Source organism: Drosophila tropicalis, unplaced genomic scaffold (assembly GCF_018151085.1).
Source record: "Drosophila tropicalis isolate 14030-0801.00 unplaced genomic scaffold, ASM1815108v1 contig_593, whole genome shotgun sequence".
Lineage (NCBI taxonomy): Eukaryota > Metazoa > Arthropoda > Insecta > Diptera > Drosophilidae > Drosophila > Drosophila tropicalis.
This window is the reverse complement of record NW_027173070.1, coordinates 16,824,808-16,845,740: the sequence shown is the minus strand read 5'-3', so window position 1 is coordinate 16,845,740 and position 20,933 is coordinate 16,824,808. Positions and strand designations below refer to the sequence as shown.

At 37.5% G+C, this 20,933-nt stretch overlaps 2 protein-coding genes across 3 annotated transcripts in view; one reads left to right on the top strand and one right to left on the bottom strand.

The window, feature by feature from the left end:
• Window positions 1-869: 869 nt before the first annotated feature.
• On the bottom strand, window positions 870-2,245 carry Or42b (Odorant receptor 42b). The gene is made up of 3 exons (XM_068290386.1): window positions 1,474-2,245; window positions 1,050-1,407; window positions 870-959 (listed from the first exon to the last, which is right to left on the bottom strand). The coding sequence occupies exons 1-3, from the start codon at window positions 2,238-2,240 to the stop codon at window positions 885-887; spliced, it is 1,200 nt and encodes a 399-aa protein (XP_068146487.1). The 5' UTR covers window positions 2,241-2,245; the 3' UTR covers window positions 870-884.
• Window positions 2,246-9,314: 7,069 nt separating this feature from the next.
• Window positions 9,315-20,933, top strand: part of dpr12 (defective proboscis extension response 12) — a 101,666-nt gene continuing 90,047 nt past the window's right edge. The window contains exon 1 of one of the 2 annotated variants that reach the window (XM_068290906.1): window positions 9,315-10,422. The gene's annotated coding sequence lies outside the window, so the exon portion shown is untranslated. The remainder of the gene's footprint in view (window positions 10,423-20,933) is intronic. The other variant, XM_068290907.1, reaches the window with a different exon arrangement.

The following is a 20,933-nucleotide window of genomic DNA, read 5'->3' as shown; positions in this document are numbered from 1 at the left end:
AATTGTCAAATAAAGAATGCAAAAAGTACAAAAATAAATATATACGTTTATATGCAAAGGAGTGATTTATGCAGAATTCATATAACGAACTGTTACCATGACATCTCTCTAATGTTATACCATGTCCTATATTCATAGTTCACTTGAAGTGTATGTGTATGTGGGAAATGTCTTTTCATATGATTTACATCCTTGAATATTCGGAGCAGAAAAAATGCAAGAAATAGTCACATTTTATGTTTATCATAGTTTAGTTGTACTTACAATTGCCATAAAAATGCGCTGTCTTTATTGATGGCATTGCTGAAGAGTAGTTTAAAATGCCTTTCTCCATATAATATCATAATTCTCAGTGGGCGTTCTGTTTTTCTACTTTACAACTAATTAAGATATTAGAAAAAGTTTTTGAATAAATCTTATTCAATTCAAGCTTTAGTTAAAGCTTCTTTACAACTATTATTGATCCAGTTCAATCTTGAAGCAAACAAGAAATTAGATGGTTGTCTTAAAGAAGTTAGAGAAGTTCCTTTTTTAAAGGGACTAGACGCAAATACAGTCACGGCTTAAGACATGGTATAATGGCACATGGCATTTTGTAAAAAAGTCTTCAGAAAAAATGACTATAGAATTAATAAACTCTTTACAAAGAACTCTTACACAGATGAAGAATATTTATATTTCAAATGTAACCAAAGACGCAGCTTCTGTGCAAGGATATAAAAATAAAAAATTATTGTTGGCACTATTCCCTAATTTATCAATAAATTTTGTAAAAATCATAAAATATATGGATTATATCCATTATGCACTATATGCAATATTTCAATTTATATGCAATAGGTTTGTGTAAGTAGATAAATAAGTTGTTCATGTCTCCATTCCGTTTACTCCGTCTTAAATTTATCGGCTATATTCATTTGCTTGGTGATGGTTATGACGGAAAAAGCAAACTTGGCCACCTGCAAGACACAGACACAAAGAAAAAAAAAACAACTCAACTGAGATTGCAACCCTTTTACTTCTCCGTTGCTGTCTGGGCTATTACTTACGCTTATATTACTGCTCATGGATATCTGAAAGATGCCGCCGGCAATAAAAACGATGGGCTGCTGAACATTGTGAAGGAAATACAATAGCGTTGACCTGTAGCTGCCGTTGGCATCTACCCAATTCGATTGGAAAATGGCATGGGTGAGTGCCTCACAGTCCTCCATAATGAGATTGCAGGTGTAGCAGAAGGGGAATGTCTGCAGCAGAATTGTGATGACAAACATAAAGGATGCAATGCCAGTCCAGATGTCTGAGAAGAAAAACACATTGATGAGCGTTAGACCAAGGACGAGGCCAATCAATAGAAACTGTGTGAAGATTGTTCCCGATATAACAGGCTTGATGAGGGCACAAAATCTACAAAAGGAAATATACGTTTACATTTATAGGCTTCACAAATACACATTTCAGTCGACTACTCACTCTAAAATCAATTTGTGATCCATAACACATTTGACTAGTTCCTCATAGTTTTCATCCTCGGACATTGTAGTATCTGTCCGTAGGCGTCTAATGCGTTCCTTTAGCATATCCAGATGAGTTCTCAGAATTAGTGTATAGACTAGAGGATAAGTATCCGATAGCTGATCCTGCAATACAGCCCCTGACATAACAAAATACTCCAAAGTAGAGGCTACCCACAGCTTAAGAGTGCCATCATGCCAATCGATAAATGGATTATACAACTGCCACGGTGGGCGACCACTCAACACCGAACTCAGATATGTCGATCCCGCATAGCCGCAGTAGACGAATGTAAAAATCAGAAAGGCATGATTACTGCGAGCCACTACCCGATGAATTTTCTCTCTCTCCTCCATGCTGGTGCAGCGTAAATCCATTTTATCCAGCAAATCCTTAGCCTTGATCAGGCGCCACAATTGCGAATAAGTGATGGCCACCTTAACGGATGATCCATAAGCATTGATGCACACCTGCAGGGAGGTGAGAAACTCACCGGGCGTAAACAATTTAATTTGGGTCATATAGCTGCCCAAGAAACCCAATGGCAAGTATGTGGTAAACCAAATCAATGTCATCGCTGTCCAGGTGAGATAGACATAACGGAGTACTCCATCCTTGGGCGGTATCCAGCCAATGAACTTCATGGCACGATATAGATAAATACAGCCATCTCGGGAATGCTTTTGCTCGGTCAATGGAGCTGGTCGTATCAAATCGAAGACCATCTTTAAGGACAGTATTGGTGTTTGTTTTGTGTGAACCCAAGACGACACTTGCTTTTATATGTGGCCCGAGTCCAAGAATGTGCCTTGATGAAGTTTTCAATTAATTCGAAAAGTTTCCATTAAGTTTTCTTCAGTCGTTTTTTTTTCTTATGTTCTTTCTTTTTTCTTTGCTTTACTTCTTGTTGTTGTTTAATTATTCACTTGAGAATTTTTGTGTGTGCCAGGATGTTATGTTTAATTAAACAAGAGTCAAAAGTCAGCAAGTGCAGGCAGCCATTTTTTGGGATACCTACAAATATATATATACATTTATATTTAATATTTTACAACTATGCAACACACTGAAACAATTGTTTTTAGCTTTAATTTAGATAGTTTTTTTAAATAGAAAACATTAAACAAAACAAATATGTGAAATATTTTATTCTTGTTTACTTTAAATTATTTACTTATTTCTTATAAATTTCGGTCTTTAAATTAAGTATTTATGCCATTCAAATGCCTCTCAAATGCCAAGGATTAGAATAGTGTGATAGTTTAGCTAAGTAATAAGGTGATCAAGGATTTGGTATTACCGAAGACATCTGCAGACGATGGAGACTACTCTTTAACAAACAAATTGCCTATGTATCCTGTTAAAAAGTAGTTCCTTTTCGTTTTACATATTTTGTAAATAATGTTGCCTACTTTTCAGCGGTTGTCCTCTCGGCAAAAGAAATTGTTTTATCTTTACACTTTATGGTATTTAATTTTTGTTAAGTGTAGTTTTAAATGGCGCATATTTACACATGTTCGAGTTTCCGCTTTGCATAAATGATGAAACGGAAAGTTGACGAAAATTGCAAAGCAATTAGCCATATTGCTCATACGCAGCGTGGGCAGCAGCAGCAGCAGTAGCAGGAGTAGTTAATTGTTTTGCCTTATCTGGAGAGTAAAATTTCAAGGCAAAACCATCGACTACATGACCTTATCCCACTATAACTACATTATTGCCATGCTGTGGATTTGGCATAAGCCACAGCTTAAAGCCCAAAAGCAAGGGCAGTGGCTCCCGGCCAATAGCTGTTGCCAACATCCAGGAGAATTCCACAACATATTGTGTACACATATCTGTTTGGATCGCTTGCTTGACATCTCTTTGCAGCTTTAATGAAAAATATGTTTCGCCGAGTGTTATTAATATTCCTCAGAATGTCTGGCGTTTGACACATGTTTTGTTGTCGCTGTCGCTTTTGTTGTATGTACCTCTAGTGCCTGCTCTCTGCTCCTGCTGCTACTTGCCTCTCCAACTGCTGTCTCTGCTTACAAGTTGACATTTTTTTTCATTACTGCAACCGTTTCAATAGCAGCAGCAAAGAAGAAACCTGCCCAGCAGCTGGTGCTGCTGCTGCTGCTGCTGTTGCTACTGGTACTGGCCCTGCTGCCTGCTGTTCAAGCTGGTCCAAGGCAAGTTTCTGGCGTGTGAAGTAAGGGCAAGGATAATCTTTTGTTTGCCATTGTACACGAGCTCTCACACTTGAGTACGTTAGCTCAGTGTCTCTTTTTTTTCTCTGCCCCTTACTTGACGCTTCTGATCCAGAGAGGTCGCACCTTTGGTAGATATGAGCATGTGCCGAAACACATTTGTGTGTGTTTGCCTCAGCTATTTGCACATGGCCTGGCTATCTTCTTCTACTCCATCTCCTTTCCATCCTGTGCCATGCTTTCTGCCTCTGCCTCTGTCTCTGCATTTGCCTGTACCACCATTTCACCTCAGGCCAGACTGTACATATTAAGCTTGACAGCTCTAGCTTACGTGCTGATATGTTAGGAAAATTTTGAATAGAATTTATGCCAGAGCCACAGTCCACCAATCTATGAGCTGTCTACGGCAGAAATTAATTTTGGCCCCAAGGCAGATCAATTATGTCATTAATTGCAACACCAAAATGCGCAACAACTTCGTTTTGGCTTCTGTCTGTCTCACTGCCTCCTTGGTCTTTGTGGGTCGTTGTGGGTTGATAAGTTCCTGTGTTGGTTAGTTGGGTGGCTGTTGGGCGGTTGGTGGATTTCGGTAGGATGTCAACTAATTGCAGTTGGCGGCGGCGCGTGTGTGTGAGCCTTTTGCGCTTCTCATTGGGTTGGTTTGCATTTAATACTTTCAGTTGGCAACTACCAAACGGCAAGCAAGCAAACGCTGTGTCATTTATTATCGCTTGACGTATTTATTTTAATTAACGGAAATTAATGCCAAGCTGCGCAGTCGAGTTGTGTTTGCGTGTGTGTGCGAAAAAGAACATGGTTTGCAGTTGCTTACACACATTTCGGTTGGTTCAGCGGGGAGAAACACCTGACGAAGCACTCACACATGACCGCACACGACGATGACGACGACGACAACGCAACCTTTTGAGAAGGATGTCATCACACACACACACATACAACATTCATACATAAACATACACACAGCTCTATACATATATAGTGTAGCGAGTGTCAATCTGTTTTTGATATGTCGCAAATTAATGGAGTTAACGTCAAGTGGGCAACGCTGTTAGGCCTAAAGCAGCCGTGCACTCGCATATTTCTTGTCTCGAAGTGTGTTTCTTTTTCATTCTGTGCGTTATGTTAAAGTAGCAGCAGTAGCAGACGAATAACCCACATAAATTTTGATTAGTTTAAGTAACCCAAATGTTTTGCAGCTTGTCCGCAATATCATCGACATAGGCAATTTGAAATCATCCATCGCCTTAGCATATTAATAAAGACTTGGAAGGCTTGCTAATCTCATTGAAGAGAAATTGGAATTAAAATTTATTAACTTTCGTATTGGACGAATTACCTTGCAAACATTTTGTGGCATTAGTTGAAAATGTTACTGCTTTAACTGATATGGCAGTCTGTAAAACTATAAAACTGGTTCTGTCTTTTAAAGACTTTATTTTACACCAGCTCGGACCAACAAAATAGTTAATTTGCCACCTTTGCTCTTTAAATCTCTATCTTGAACAATTGAAAGTGTGTATTTTGCTTTAAATGAATTTTTAAATGGTTATCTTTCGTGGAATTGTTTCTAAATTGCATTCTTTCTTTACAAAACAGAATGATACCAAACAAATCCAGATTTCACAAAAAGAAAAACAAACAAGAATAAGTTAAAACCTTAAAAAAGAAGCCTACAAATGAAACAGGCGCTGATTCATAGTGTCCTTTCCTTTTCTTCTAATGATAATTTCTTTTGTAAAAATATTTATATAAAAGCCAAACAAAGTCATATGTGGGGACTGCATGTTTTAATCGAGATTCGAATTCCAAGTAATGTATTGATTTTGTCATTGTTGCTGGGCTTCAGTTAAACTTTGTTTCCCTTTATTATAAATTCTCGTCTGTAAAGTTGGCTCAAGTTTTAATCGAATATTAAATTGTTTTTACATCAAATGTTTCATTTATTTGTTGTTTTAAAAGTTCTTGGAATAATTATAATTTTTTTTTTTTGGGTCGTTTTCCATTTTATATATTTTTTTTTTATTTTTATTATGCTTTCCCTGTGTTTTTTTTTTTTGCTTTTTGGTTTTTTTCCCGTGTGTCATTTAAATGCATTTTGATGAGTTACTTTTGCTTGTGCTCTGTAAATGCGGCAAATAAAAATTATAATAAAAAGAATTCCCCAAACAGAGACAGCAGGCGACGACCCTCAGGCAAATACACACTGCCAAACACACACAAACACACATGGCGTAAGTGTGTGTGTGTGTGTGTCCCTGTGCATGTGAGAGGGCAACAGGACCAGGGTCGTAAATGCCATTATTATTTTGTAAACATTGCGACAGAGTGCGAGTGAGCAAGCGAGTGCCCCAAATTGTTAACTTACAAGGTCGTTCAAAATGTTGAAAGGGGCAAGCAAAAAAATAAAAAGTTAAAAAAAATGCGCGCATAAAACGCACACACACACATACACAGAGACAACCAGTGATATGTGTGCATATACATACATATACAAATAAACAACAACTAGCTAGACATTCATACAACAAACTTTTAATTATTTTCTGTCTGTGTGGCCCCTGAGACAACACGCACACACACACAAACAAACAAAGGAGAAGCAACAGCAGCAACAACACATCAACATTTAGTGTCGCTTTGGTGCCAGTAACAACAGCAACGCGAAAAGGTCTCACCAAAATAAAAAAAAAAAAGAAATGGCTTGACCTAAATGTAATCAGGTAATTTGTTTCGCACTGTCAATATTTGAAGTTCATAACAATTTTGTGAGTACACATACAATACACACACACAATATGTTTCCCCTTTCTGCTGCCTGTTTAAATATTGCATGCCTAGTCAGTCAGTCATTCAGTCAGTCAGTCAGCCAACCAACCAGGCAACTCAGTGAGTTAGATATAAACTTTTGCTCAGACATCGGCCCCATGTTGCCTGTCAGCTATGAAGAAGGCAACCAGCAATAGGTGCCTTTGTATGGCAGTGAAAGTAGTACAAAAGAGCAACAACCGAAATTGATTTAATAGACCTACATTATGTGAGTGTTTCTGTGTGTCTGTGTGTTTGTGTGGAATGGCTACAATAAAGCGGGCACCTAGGGCATGGTGATTGCCTGCAAATATATTGTGCATGAGTGTGTGTGTGTATATGCAGCTATCTAATACAAATTCCAATATGTACGGGCATGTATGCAGGTCGGTCTATACGTCTATACGTCGATCTGTCGGTCTTCCTGTCTGTTTGTCTGTCTCTTTGTTTGCCTGCATGTTGCAATTGAATTGATTTCATTGTTCAACAGCAACATACATACATATCCCTAAGCAGAAGTACTCACTTTTTGGCATGCCAATTGACTGCAATTTTAGTTTCCATAGCAAAATTACTGGTTAATTTTGCATTAATTGCTAGTTATGAATACTTTAGTAAGCAAAACCCATTCAGAAAACATACCGAAGGATTTTGAATTTATAACTAAGACGATACTTGGATACGCTTTTTATTTTCTTCTAGAGATGAAGTATTTAGAGAGCTTAGCTAAAGCAAATAACAGTTTTCCTAATTGTTTATAGTCTTTTCCTTAACAAAATATAAATAAAAAGTCCTTTTCTACCAAAAGAATTTACAATTTCTCATATCTTGCATACCTAGTTCGAGATGATGAGTAATGTATATTTCGTTGATGCCTTTTAGTGGCTTTGAATTGTAGAACAAACATGTAATATCACTTCTCTCAAGGACATACATATATGCTGCTCCACCCTTTTGTCTTTTAATTAGCAGGCTCAAAATATTAATCACATACAATCACACATTGTATACACAACATAAATATACATATACATAGAACTTTTGTTTCATACAAGTCATGCTGCTTTGTCGATTTCTTAATGGCCTCGACCGTATGTCAGTTGGTTACCCTTTTATGTGATTGCTATTTGGCATGTCTCTGACAGTGTCTTTTGATGTTTCAAATTGGAAAAAAAAAAAACCATAGTCTTTAATGTTTGTTATTGAACTACCCCGAGGTTAAATACATAGAATTCCAATTACCAAATAAATATTATGCTTACTCATTTAATATATGTGTCTCTGTTTGACCTATCCTTGCTTTAGGGTTAACAGTTTTGTTTCCTGCCCATCTGTGTTACGTTTTTGTTTTACCTTATGTCCTTTGGCTCTCTCTGACAGCACAAAAAAGTAGGCAACATTTTTCAATTGAATTCGAGACAAGGCGGGGTGGGAAACAGAAGGGCGAACAAGCAAACATAACAACAACAGAAACTACAAAACATTACACTGATAGTGTCGAAATGGCAGAGTTTGTTGTTGTTGTTGTGAGGTGGGTTAGGATGGGGAAAGGCGGGTGGAAAAGAGGTGGGCGTGTCAGACACGAAATCATTTCGAATGACGACAAAAGTTGAATGAGGTCAAAGTGCTAGGAATTGAGCATATTGACCGTTGACTGAATGACTGAAAAACATGCAAAAGCACGAGGATCAAGCAACGACGATACAAAAACTTTATATAAATAGTTGCTACAAATTTTGTGAAGAAATTTTTAAATTTGTGTTAGTTTGCTTAACCAACTAATTAGTTGTTCTTCAAGATTAACTAGCAATTGAGTAGTTTGTAGACATTTCGCTTCACTTTGGCTCAATTCTTTTGCAATCGCCGCGGCTTCCGCTTTACGACCTGCTCATGCAAAAGCAATTTCCTGAACTTTTTCTACCCACACACACACACATATATTTCACACAGCGAAAGAGCGAGAGAGGAATAGCGAGTAAGTGAGAGGGAGGAAGAGAACAACCAACAATACGAATGCGATTATGCGTCCTGCGGTCGGTTAGCCTCTAGGACGAGGTGGTGGTGGTGGTGGCGGTAGAACAGAATGAGTTCATGTCTCTGTACGAGCGCGCGAGTTGTAAGTAAGAAATCATTGAGGTTGGTCGTCTAATGGAAAACGACAAGCGGCATGCGGCATGTGGCATGTGGGCAAAGGCAAACATTTTACCCTCCATCTGCCGGATGCTGCCAGAGCAATAGTTGTCCCTGTCAGCTCTGCGGTCAGAGTTTACTTCTGGATTGTCTCCCAACCAACTAAATGTACCGACCACGTTGTGTGCGTGTGTGTGTGGCTACCGCAAAAGTTTAGGCCGCTTGTTGGAACCCCTCCCCATCACGTACTCCTCACATCCATGGCTTCATCTAGTCATCTAGCCCATTACAGGTTCAATTCCTTGCGATTTGAAATCTGTCATTAGCATTTCTGTTTCTTTTGTGACTCTTTTTATTTGGCTGCTGCATGTGGAAGGAGTCTTTAGCCAAGTGACACAAATTCGCCAAATCTTGAGGGCTAAACGAATTTGAATGCCAAGATTTGCTCTTTGTTAAACAAATTTCTCTTAACTTGTTGGCGCACTTGCCCAGTTCTCTTCGTGTAACTGACCTAAAAGCTTTCACGTTTTGGCTAAAAAGCTTTTTGTTTCTCTCTTTGCCAGATTGCGCAGGCCTCTTGGCATGGAGTTTCGCTTCCAGTTAAGTGACGAACACTAGGACGAAGTTGTGGCAGCAGGATGTTTGGTTTGCTTTTCAGTTCACTTCGTATACTCGTTGAAAACTGTTCACTACGGAAACTATTAACGCTTCTATCCGATCAGAGTCACAGCGACTAAAAATAACAACAGCAAAAAGAAACGACAACAACAAATAATCACAACAATAACAGAAGGTCGCCAAAAAGGCAAAAAAAAAAAAAATAATTTCCAAAAACGGAAGAGGAAAGCATAAAGGATAATAAAATATGAGATGAGTGACGAATTGCCGGCGGCCAAAAAAAAGTGCGTTGGAAGTTTTTTTGAGAAGAAATCATAAGTTAAACAAGCCCCAAAACAAAGGCTAAGGCCAGCATTGAGTGCTTGAGTGTACACGAGCGCGTGGTTGTGCGTGTGTGTGTGTGTGTGTGTGTGGATTTAGGGCCAAGTCAGTCAAGTCAAGTCAAGTTGCGGCTTCCCAGTTATCCTTAAAAACGCATTCTCTGTGAAAGCGTGTGAAAGCAACGTTGCAAAAAGTCAGTGACAACAACGAAAAGAAAAAAATATTGTTAAAAAAATACGGAAAGTGAAAACGGAAACGGAAACGACGACAAAAAAGACCAGCCGGGAGATCGAACAAGGCGAGTCAAATCGAGTGAAGCGGCAACAGAAAACTACGACAACTGTGCCATGTACCATTGCATTACTGTTTTGTTAGCACTTTGACCCAAATCGTATCATCTAACGTCACATCCTCCGTACGCACGGGGTTCTAGTCCTTTTAGGTGTGCTAGTGTGTGTATGTCTATATGTATACCCATCTACTTGTGTGTAGTGCTTGACTTATAAGACAAGGTGTCATTGCCGTGACAAAGTTCCCTTGACTACGACAACGCTAAACAAGCAACAACAACAACAACAGCAACAACAACACACACCAAAAAATGAATAAGAAAAACCGCAACAAGCCAATTCTGTGAGACACTTTCCACCCATTATCACCAAACAACAAAAATATCCCCAAGAAATCCAGTGTGTATACACATAGGTAAGGTGCTAGAGCAAAGAAGCAGGCAGAAATCTGTCATCCTAGCGGACTTGGATGCATTTAAGCTGATGCTGATACTGAAGCTGAATCTCAAGCTAAAGCTGGAGCCATCTCGCATGTGAGTATGACACGTGTATAATGTGACTTTTACTTTCGACTTTTCTCTCTTCCTTTTTTTTTTTTTTTTTTGTTTTGTTTTGGCCCATTTTACCTTTCGCTTATTTATGGGGGATTTGAAAGTTTTGCTGCTGTCGGTTTTTGGGTTCTTGGCGCATTTCTAGACCCAACGGCAAGCTGTGTCTTGACGTGACTTTGTTTGAATTTCTGGTGGCCTGTCATACTCAGACACATTGGAGATAAGCATTTCTACTTTTTGCTGTTTTCTAATTCAAATTACAGAGTAGTAACCAAATTGTTAGATAAGCTGTTTGCTGTTCTCATAGCTTTGAATTTCCTTAATACAAAATGTGTTTCTTGCTTAAAACGTTTCAGGTTTGTTCATTTTCATTTGTTTACAAATTCTTTTGTTGTTAACTTTATGAATTTCGACTCTAATTACGAATTGCAACAGGTGATATGCATAGGATAATACTTTTGGCTTAACTTGTCTGCAATTAAAACTTCAAAAAAGTTATTCTGTTTAATTGGGAATTCCCAAGAATCGCTTAATAATGATAGTTTTGGAGGTTTTTGATTTCTAAGAACCAATCTAGTTAATTATACCTAGGAAAGGAATACAAACTGAAAGGAATCGATTTGCCATCTCCGCTTATCCCTAGATGAAATTCATTTAAAATCTAGAAGCCTACGTTTAAACAAAAAATTTAGAATAGAGATTTGGTGAAATTGTAAAGAAAAAATTTAAGCTACAATTTTTATTGCTCATTCTCATATTTATGGTTTAAGGATTATTCAATATTTGGGAACTAAAATATTTACCTAGAATTAACTGGCTTTGTTATGTGAGAGTTAATCAAAAATCCGCAAGGTTTGCTTTGGGCCGTATAATTATTTTGCCTGGTTACGTGCCATAAACAAACCCAATGTGATTATGGCAAAGGAACCGCACAAGTGAGCTTTGCATACATACTCAAACACCCCCTAAAACGCACACACACACACACACACTCTATAATATGAAAAGATAAGAGAGACTCCTACTATATATGGTATTACTTCCTCTTTGCTTGTCGTCTCCTCTAATTTGGCTGCTTGTTAATGAAAATGACAGAATGGAAACACATGAAAATTGCTAAGAAAAGCCATTGTCAAATATTTGTATGTGAATTCCCCTTAGATACGCGACGGCGGTGCTAATGGCAAAAGTCGTCGTTAGCGTCGTCAACGTGAGACAAGTAAAAAGGGACAGACTGACGCCTGACAGACCAGCAATTCGGTTTGGGACTAGGACACAAGCCAAACAGCCAGCCCAGCCATCTAGCCAGCCAGTCATCTAGAGTCAGCCATGTGTCATAGTGTTCTGACTGCTTTAGCCTAGAAAGCAATTAAATGTATTTCCGCTTCGATGTCAAAATTAATGTGAATTTGATATTTGAAAGCCTGCACACGCACACAAACGCAGAGATATACATACATATTCGTAAAGGCGAACAAAACACGCACATTTGGGCGTGGCTTTTAGGGCCTATGTCAACGCCATTTATTTAGCAACAGGCTCGAACTTGTAAAAAGCATTTCATCACCTTGAGGATTTAACATGCAAAATGTGGCCGCGTCTGGCTTTTGGTCTCTGTATATCTTTCCCACATTTCGTTTTCGCCATGTCTGTTGGCCATGTTGCTGTCTGGACGTTGACACAAATTCGTGGCGACACTCACAGTGCCTCTTGAGGGTATTCATTATGGCTGGCTTCGTTTGACGCCTTCATGTAATTAGTAATGAGCAGCAACAGTATTGCAATGAAACATTAATCATAGCTGAAATCGGAGCTGAAACCGAGACCCATTGAAGTTCAATCGAAGACAAAAAGTCAAGAAAACATTTTCAATTCAAAACAAACAAGCCTTAAAAAAATATTGCGAAATTTGTTTTTCTTTGTTTTACTTAATTTGATTGTGTGTGAGTCAAATGGCAATTCAAGAGGTTTTTGCCCCAGTATGTGACTATATCTCTCGACCATATCTGTGTGTCATGTTCACATAGTTATTTATGCAAAAACATCTTCAAGCATTAGCAAATAAAAACATATACAGACACACTCACAAACAGTGTCACACAAAAAATGGCACATAGAAACAAAGAGAAAATATTTAAATAAAGGATTACCACAGAAGAAGCTTCTAGCTTCTACTTCGGCTTCTGCTGCAGGCAGACAGAGCAAAACAAAAAAACACGACTGATTTGGTAGGACAAGAACATGTAAGTTTGCCATTTAGTTATGAGTTTGGTTGACTGGCGTAGACTGGCTGGCAGCCTGATGTCTGAGAATTTGACTCTTTTTCTTGATATTTTATTTGCTCTTCTCTTCTACTCTTTCCAAGAGTCCATACAAAAGTTACTCAGCAGTGGTTGGAGGAATGCTATTATTATAGTGAAAATGTCATTAGCCTTGATAATGCAGAAATTATGGTTCAATTTTCTTAACGTTTTCACTTGCTATCAAGACAAAGCAAAATATGTTTGTGGCAGGCTAAAGAGATTAGCAGGGACTCTAAAAATTTTACAGATTTTTATAGACCCCGTATGTTATAGGAATTTTTCTTTCTATATAATACTGCATTCGTTTCCCTAAGCTCAACTGCTAAGGACACTTAAAATGTTTTAATTGCTTAATCTATTTAAATGAGAAAATATCTGTTTGGTCGTAACTAAAAGTATTTGTTATTCGGGGTACTAAAATTCCTCATTTCTTTTAGATCTTTGTTTTTGGCTTTATCCCCTTCTGTAGCTAGCTGTGTTTTTTAAATTCATTTTTATTCATTAGAATATTTGTGTATAGCCCGATGATGTCACGTTTACCCCAAATTCTATGAGTTCTATTTTCATTCAACCATATGTGGCCAGTAATCTAAGGCACAAGCCACTTGCAATACACACTCACACACATTCGGAACAACGGGAACATCAGAAGGCTAAAAAAAAGGAGAAAAAAAAATCAGCATAGTCATGAATTTTGAGTTGAAGCAATTTTAATATTTTATTCAATCTCTACTCTCGTTTAGCTGCTGAGCTTGGCATAATTTCAATGTTCTCTACTTTATTTTTTTTTTTTTGGTTGGTGCTTTGCTTTGTAGACTTCTTATTGCATTTTCCGAGTTTTGGCCAACTTTTAATTTTCCAATTCCGTTTCTCGTTTTTTCGTTTTTTTTCTTTGTGCTTTTTAAAGAGGGTTTGGGCTTATCTATGGGAGTATTTTTAGACCCGCATTGGTTGCGATTGGTTGGCAAACTTCATGAGCATAAAATGCAAAAGTTGCTTCTGTCTGTTCAATCATTTTCCACAAATTATTTGACTTATTTTCTGCAAACGTTTTCTCTTTGAAAATATCTTCAAGTAAATGCCATCTAAAAATAAATAGAGAGAGAGAGAGAGAGAGAGAGAGAAGGAAAAGGTGTGGGTAGACAAAAACTGGCTTACAAATTGTAATGCCCATTGACTTAGTCTAGTTAAAGACATTTTATGACTTGCTTGCGGGGTAAATCCAATTAAACTGGCTCATAAACATTTACAATGCTCTCACTGCAAAATGTTAAATAGCCAATTAAAATTACATCTTCCTTTTAACAAATTAAGACCAAGATGAGAGAGAGAAGGGGCAGATGTTAGTGGAAGGGGATGTGACTTAATTGTTGGCGTAGTGGAATCGATTACCAATCGAAATACAATCAATTATAATTGATTGATTTGGGAAGGTTGTCCCAGCTGCTGGTTTGGATGGAGGGGAGAATATCTAATTCGATTTTCTTTGACTCTGATCATTTCCTTGCCTGCCATCAGTTGATTTGCGGTATATTAGATTCTCTCATAGCAATTGTCTTTAATTATTGAATATGGCCAACTAATTATGCTAAGAGCCAAAGTTTTGTGTCAAAGATTTGTACCTTACACACAAACACACACACACACCCACCAAAGAGCAAAAGAAAAGGAGAACAAAACAATGTATTAGCAACCAAAATTGAATTAATAATGACTAAAATGTTCGACATGTCCCTATAATTGAGTGTGTGTGTGTGTGTTTGTGTGAGTAAGGAAAAGTTACAGACAGATAGATAGTCAGCCTTCTTAACTGGGTCACTTAAATGTTGACTGTGTTGTATATTTAGGTCTAAGCAGAAAATCATTAGTTAAAATACGCAAATATCTCTAACGTTTTTATTAGCCGAGCAAAAAGTAATTGCCCACAATTAGGCCCAAAATGAGTATGACCATAGAGAGAGGCACTAGCTAACTGCATTGCCTGGGTCCTAAGTACACAGCAATGCCAACACCAACACCAATATCAACACTAGCACACCAACACACACACACTTATTCGGAGACTCTGAATCAGGACAACAAATAGAACCAGGATCCTGGAGACCAGCATGGCCAAGTCTGGTGTAGTGGGTCCCTAGGGGGATTAAGTAAAGCGTGAATACGTTTTGCTTGCTCGTTAACTAAGAATTACCCTCTATTGCTCTCTTTCTCTTAGCTATGCTAGTGTATTAGTGTGTAAGTGCTTGTGTGTGTGTGTGTGTGTGATATGTTCCTTATATCCTTATCTGCTTTCCTTCTAGTTTACTTTTTGTCTTGCTTGCCATCGTTTTGTTTTCTTCTTCTTTTTTATTGAAACCGTTCTATTACAACTATGGAAATGAAATATTCTTCTGTATTGTCTCTGTGACTTGCATTGAAAAGTTTGAGTAAGTAGAAAAAAGTCCTTTGACACTGGAATTGTCCTAATTGGATTCTCATATATTGTACATAACAAATGATTTATCTATTTATCTAAATATTCCAGAATCTTTTGTTTAAATATCAAATTGTGTTCAATGAAAATTCTTAAAAGGAAAATTTAACTACATATTTGCTCACCTTATTGTCCTTGTGCTGGCATTTGTTCATTCTTTCGATAGTTAAATTTAGTTAATTGTACTTGTTCGTCATTAAGAAAATTAAATCGTTTGGACCAGTAATTGGTAGTGAAACAATTAAACCTTTAGAGCTCTTCTTCCATATATAAAATATTAGTTTGTAAATTCTCTTTAAACTGTGTATAATAATAACAAATTGAATGCTAATTATTAGACAAATTGTAGTTGCTGCAAAGTGTCAGCCATCCTTAACTATATTTATTTAATGGATTTGCTTAGGCTGAATTACAAAAATTTGTTGTTCGGTTATTGCAATATTATGACAAATTAGATAACATACATAAAATCCTTTAGATATATCAAATCTATATAGAGTAAGTAAAGTACATAGAATACAATTAAGATTTTGCTCTAGTAGAATATAAAGATGTCCTAAGACCAAAATCATCTTAGAAAATATTTAGGCGGCCAAATTTAAATTTGAGAAAAAATAATCCATGATGTTGTTTTACAGCTTAATGCAGATTTTCTATTCAAATCAGAACTATAGATAGATATGTCTAATAAGCAACAAAAAGTAAACAGTAAGATAACAAACGACAGACACAGACCAAGGGAGATAGGGATAAAGGATGAGATAGAGATAGGGAGAGAGAGAACGACCATGTCACTGACTTGCCTTGAAGTTATATTGTCTTTAGAATTTCTTTTACTTACGCAAATTTCTCCAAGTGAAAAATAAAATGTTTCTTTTGTTGTCTGTGGCTGTTTGTTAAATTGCTTCTTGCTTCTGCTTCAATGAGCCAATACCTACACACATACACACCCGTATAAGATACCCACATTTCAAATGTGTATACATACATATATATGTTTTGGTATATACATAATTATGTATAAATCGCACTTGGTGTGTTTGTTTGCAAACCAAAAAAAAAAAAAAAAAAGGAAAAAGAAAAAATTTGAAATTTATCCTGCCAAGCGTATATCTATAGATACAAATGCTTCCCTCGTTATCTTTATCTTCTTCTGTCTGCCACTTCGACTTTTTCCTTACTCTGTTCAGTCGTGCATGTTTTTATTATACTAGTTTCAGGAATTTATAATGCTGATTTACATAGAAAATAACACACACACACACACACACAAACTCACAAATAACAACATAACAACACACACACACAAAAATTACCAAAATGAAAATGAATCTCTAAACCAGGCAAGTTTAGTTTCAACTACTTTAATTGTTGTTATATTCAATAATAGAGGTGTGTGTGTGTGTGTGTGTGTGTATGCACGTGTTTGTACTTATATGCAGTTTTCATTAAATTCAATTAAAAGTCTAAAGTAAATCATGCGTAATGCGTGTGCACAACTTTTTTTGCCCACTCAGAATTCTTTATGGCTTACGAGCACTTGGCCCCGGTCGAGTACATAAAAATAAATATGAAATATTCGCAGCCCACTCTTTGAATTATTTTCTGCTTTTTTTTTTTGCGACTGCTACTGCTGCTGCTGGTACTCGTTAGCGCCGTTGGCAAGTTGAGTTCAAGGTCCTTGGGATCAAGTTGGTTTTGGCTGGGGGAGGGCGTAGGAAATATACAAAACATAACAAAGACGTTTCGTGTGGGAGGGGCAGAGCGGAGGTATGTAAGTGGCAACAACAATAATAAAAACAATGGCAAAGCCAGCAGCAGTAGCAAAAAGCGGAAAAAATGAGCACACGACATCAAGATTTTTTTGTTTTGTTTTTTTTTTCTTGTTAAAAGGAGGCGCAAATGAAACGCGCAGACCTTTAACTAAGAGGTGTGAGGAAAACGCGCCGCGTGGGCGTGGTTCAGACCAGTCGAGACCATAGCAAAGCAAAGACCAGACTGCGTCGGTGAGTGTGACTGGGCTTACAATGCAAAAAGCAAAACAAAACGCGAGACAAAACATGAAAGACTTGCCCCAGCCCCTAGTGCCAGGCCCCAGACTCAGCCCATGCCCTCTATGATATAGTCCTGTGCCCTGGCCCTGCCCTACACACTGCTTAGTGAGTTGCTTTCAAGCCAGGAGAAAGAAAAACGAAAGGCTGCCTTCGAGCTTGAGTCAAATGACGGAAATAAACATTTTGCATGCTGCAGATACTTTAATATGGAATGCGACCTCTTTTACCCATACTCTTGTTACTTTTGTTTTTTTCCTCTTGTGCCATGTGATAAGCCGAGTGAAAGTTGGTGGGCAACTTTGCTCTTTCTTCTTAGTTTTTGGGACAGGAGTGGCGAAGAGTGGGGCTACAAATGGGAGAAGCGTCAAAATATTTTGCTCTTCGTTGCTGCTTGTAATGTGAGCTCATTACCATAAAAGCGTTGCCAACAACAGCAACAACAACAATGACAACAACAGCAGTCCCACGCACATATGTATGTATGCAGATATATAGATGAAAATGAAGAAGAGCAGCCGTCAATGGCAAAGTAGAAGAAGAAAAAAAGGGGCAACTTATAGATGTCTTCAATTTCAGTAATAGCACTTTGGGGCATAAGGGACTAACACACACATACACTTACAAACATACACACACACACACGCACATATATTCTGAGTGACTTGGTCGTTGGCCAAAAGTTTTAACTGCTGCCTGGTGGATTTTAAAGCCAAGCTATCGACTGATGAAGCGTGCAATAGCAATAGCAGCAGCAACAAAGAGAGACTTAAGAAATATTGCATATGTGTCCCTTAGAGATTTGCCCATTAACTCATAGGAGATAAAGAAACAAAAGAAAAAGTAAGAGAGGCTGACGAGAAACAGTCAATACATTTGCCAGACTAACAAAGATCCAAGTGGTAAGTTAGGTAAAGGCATTTTTCATGCAATCGACACACACTTCAAACTTTTCAACAAACTCAACTCTCAGTGCCTGTGCGCTGGAAAGTATGCCATAGAATTTTACAAATATGGCAAGACTTGGTACTCTGCACAAGTTTGCTTATATATGTATGTATGTAAAAAGATCTATGCTAGGCATGCCAAGGCTTGCTTCTTCTTTTTTTTGGCATAAATATGCTGCCGCTGATGCTGCTGCCATTGCTGTGCCACATAATGCACAGACAAAAGCGTCTGCTAGTAAAATTGAATTTTGTATGTGCGTTTTAGTGTGCATGGTTGTGTTTGTATGTATATGCATAGATGCCAGCATTCAGCATTGTTTTGCTTCCATTCTATGTATGTATGTATGTATTATATATCCATACCTTAAAACCCATGGCATGGCTCCCTTTCCAGTGGCAGTGGCAGTGGTAGAGCCATTGCCAGTCCCATTTTCATATCCCTCACACATTCTCGGCCTGTTTATTTACAGCTCGTATCGCAGGCAATCGGTTTTATCTGTTCTGTGTGTGGTTTTGGTTTGCTGCCGTTGCCGTTGCCATTGCCGCTGCTGAATAGCCCAGCTCTGGCAATTTTCCTTTAGTCCATTTGTATTCGTTTTCTATATACTCTATACATACATACATACATATATCGCCCGCTTATGTCGTTATCCCTTTATGCTGCATTCTTTATTATGATTTCCTTTTTCACTTTCAATGCAAAACTGATGACCATTAAAGCGCCAGGCAGCTAGGTTTTATGTCCTGGAAGAAGTAAATCGAGAGTCAGTGTGGGAAAGAGAAAGAGAGAGAGAAAGTGAGCGATAAAAAGAGAGAAGAGAAAAGGGAGCAAAATAAATAAATCCCTTTGTAAATGCCAACTGGTCAAACGTATCATTTTATATGTTGCCTACTTTTCAGCGCCATCTAGTCATTATTTCTATTACATTTTCATGCTTATGTTTTGCGGCTTGCGGCATGCAGAGCGGAAATTAATTTTGTGCTTTATTGCAACTAATTCGATTATGAGCCCCCCTACCAGCGCTTAACATGCCCATAAACAATAACAAAAACAACACACAGAACATGCGTGTTGGCACGGTGTGGCCTTCTGCACGTTTGCCATGTGCATATGCATAATTCATATTGTTTGTGTAGAATATAGCTGCAATTGCAGTTTCCTCTTTGTTTTTTTGCACTTTTTATGTTGAGCCAGTGAGTTATTTGTTATTAAACATTGCGCACTAATTTAATTTATAGTTCTATTATATTTATTTAATTTTTTTTTTTTTTTGATGCGCATCATAAATTGTAAACACACACACACAATCGTACAACCACTTGATTAATTTTGGTTAAGCCTAATGGAATTTGAATTAAATTTACAATTGACATCACGTGCTTCCAACTAATTAAAAGATGAACAAGCAGCTGTGACTTTTCCTCTCTCTCTCTCTCTCTCTCTCCCTCTCGACCTGAATAAAAATAATATTTAGAGCTGCTATCTATATAAATAATTAATGAATTAAATATGTATCTATGGAATACACAAATTACAGTTGATGGAATTTAGTTAATCTCTACATAGATATAATTTTAATAAAGACTCGCAAACCAAAAGTTTTCCATTTACATCATTGTCATTGTCATGGTCCTTTGGAAACTGTAAGTTGAAATTGCTTAGTTTAGACAAAGCTATTCCAGCTTACAGATCTCTGGGCCTTTTTGTGAGGTTCCGCCTTTTCGCTGAGTGTATGCTTAAAGGCATAAATTATTTCAACATTTGGGTTGAAGAGCAAATGGTACGGAAACTGGAGATGAAGACGAACAAACTGAAATCGCATTCCAAACGATTTTCCACACAGTTTTTCCGTTTTTGTTTTCCTTTTGTATTATTTTTTGTTCTTCTTTTTCTGGTCGGACCAAATTAAATAAAATTTTTTTTTATTGCTTTGCTTTTATTTTGTTTATCGATTTCTTTTTTCGTTTTGTTGTGGTTGTCGCTGCTGGAGCTGATGACTTTATCAACAAGCAGCGTCGTCTTTGGTCTGCCTTGGTCACTTGTTAGACACACACACGCACTCCTGCTCCTGTGGTGGCCTTGGACATAGCCTGCAGCGCATGTTGCTGTTGCTTTTGCTTTTGGTTCTTTTTATTTTTGGTTTGTAGGGGGCTGCGCATTTAATGTCGAGGCTTTGGGGGGCGTTTGTGGCATTTGCACGCTTCATTTGACATAAAGAGCAAAAATAACCAACGGCGATTTGTGTATGCGATCTGGGGCCCTGTCCGTTGCGGAATGGTTTGGAATGGCCGCAGATTAAGTATACGCCCAGTATTTGTTTTGTATTTATTAATGCCACCGGGCAAACAATAGCAGCAAACAACAAAAAAAGAAAACAAAATGAAATTATGCTTAAAGTTTCTGTCTCTATTTATCTTTTTATTTTTATTTCTTTATTTTGAATATTTTGTGTGAATTCTTTATTATTTGCTAACATCATTTTGCAGTTAGTCGCTTTAATGCCATGTGAAACGTTTGGGTAATTAACAAGGTCAACAATTACATACATACATGTTCGTACAATACATATATATTCATATTGGATTTCAATTAGCATAAAACTGTCTGTAATTGCATACACAATGCAAAAATCATTAACAAATATCAGATATACACATACACATACACATACATACACACATATTTATTGAATACAGCTGCGTTGGCCTATCAATTTCA

Excerpts from the sequence above, each read along its gene's own strand:
- Or42b (XM_068290386.1), bottom strand. The coding sequence starts at position 2,240 with ATGGTCTTCGATTTGATACGACCAGCTCCATTGACCGAGCAAAAGCAT. Across the intron at positions 1,408-1,473 it reads GATCACAAATTGATTTTAGA|ATTTTGTGCCCTCATCAAGC; the intron begins GTGAGTAGTCGA and ends TTCCTTTTGTAG. Across the intron at positions 960-1,049 it reads CCATGAGCAGTAATATAAGC|GTGGCCAAGTTTGCTTTTTC; the intron begins GTAAGTAATAGC and ends TGTGTCTTGCAG.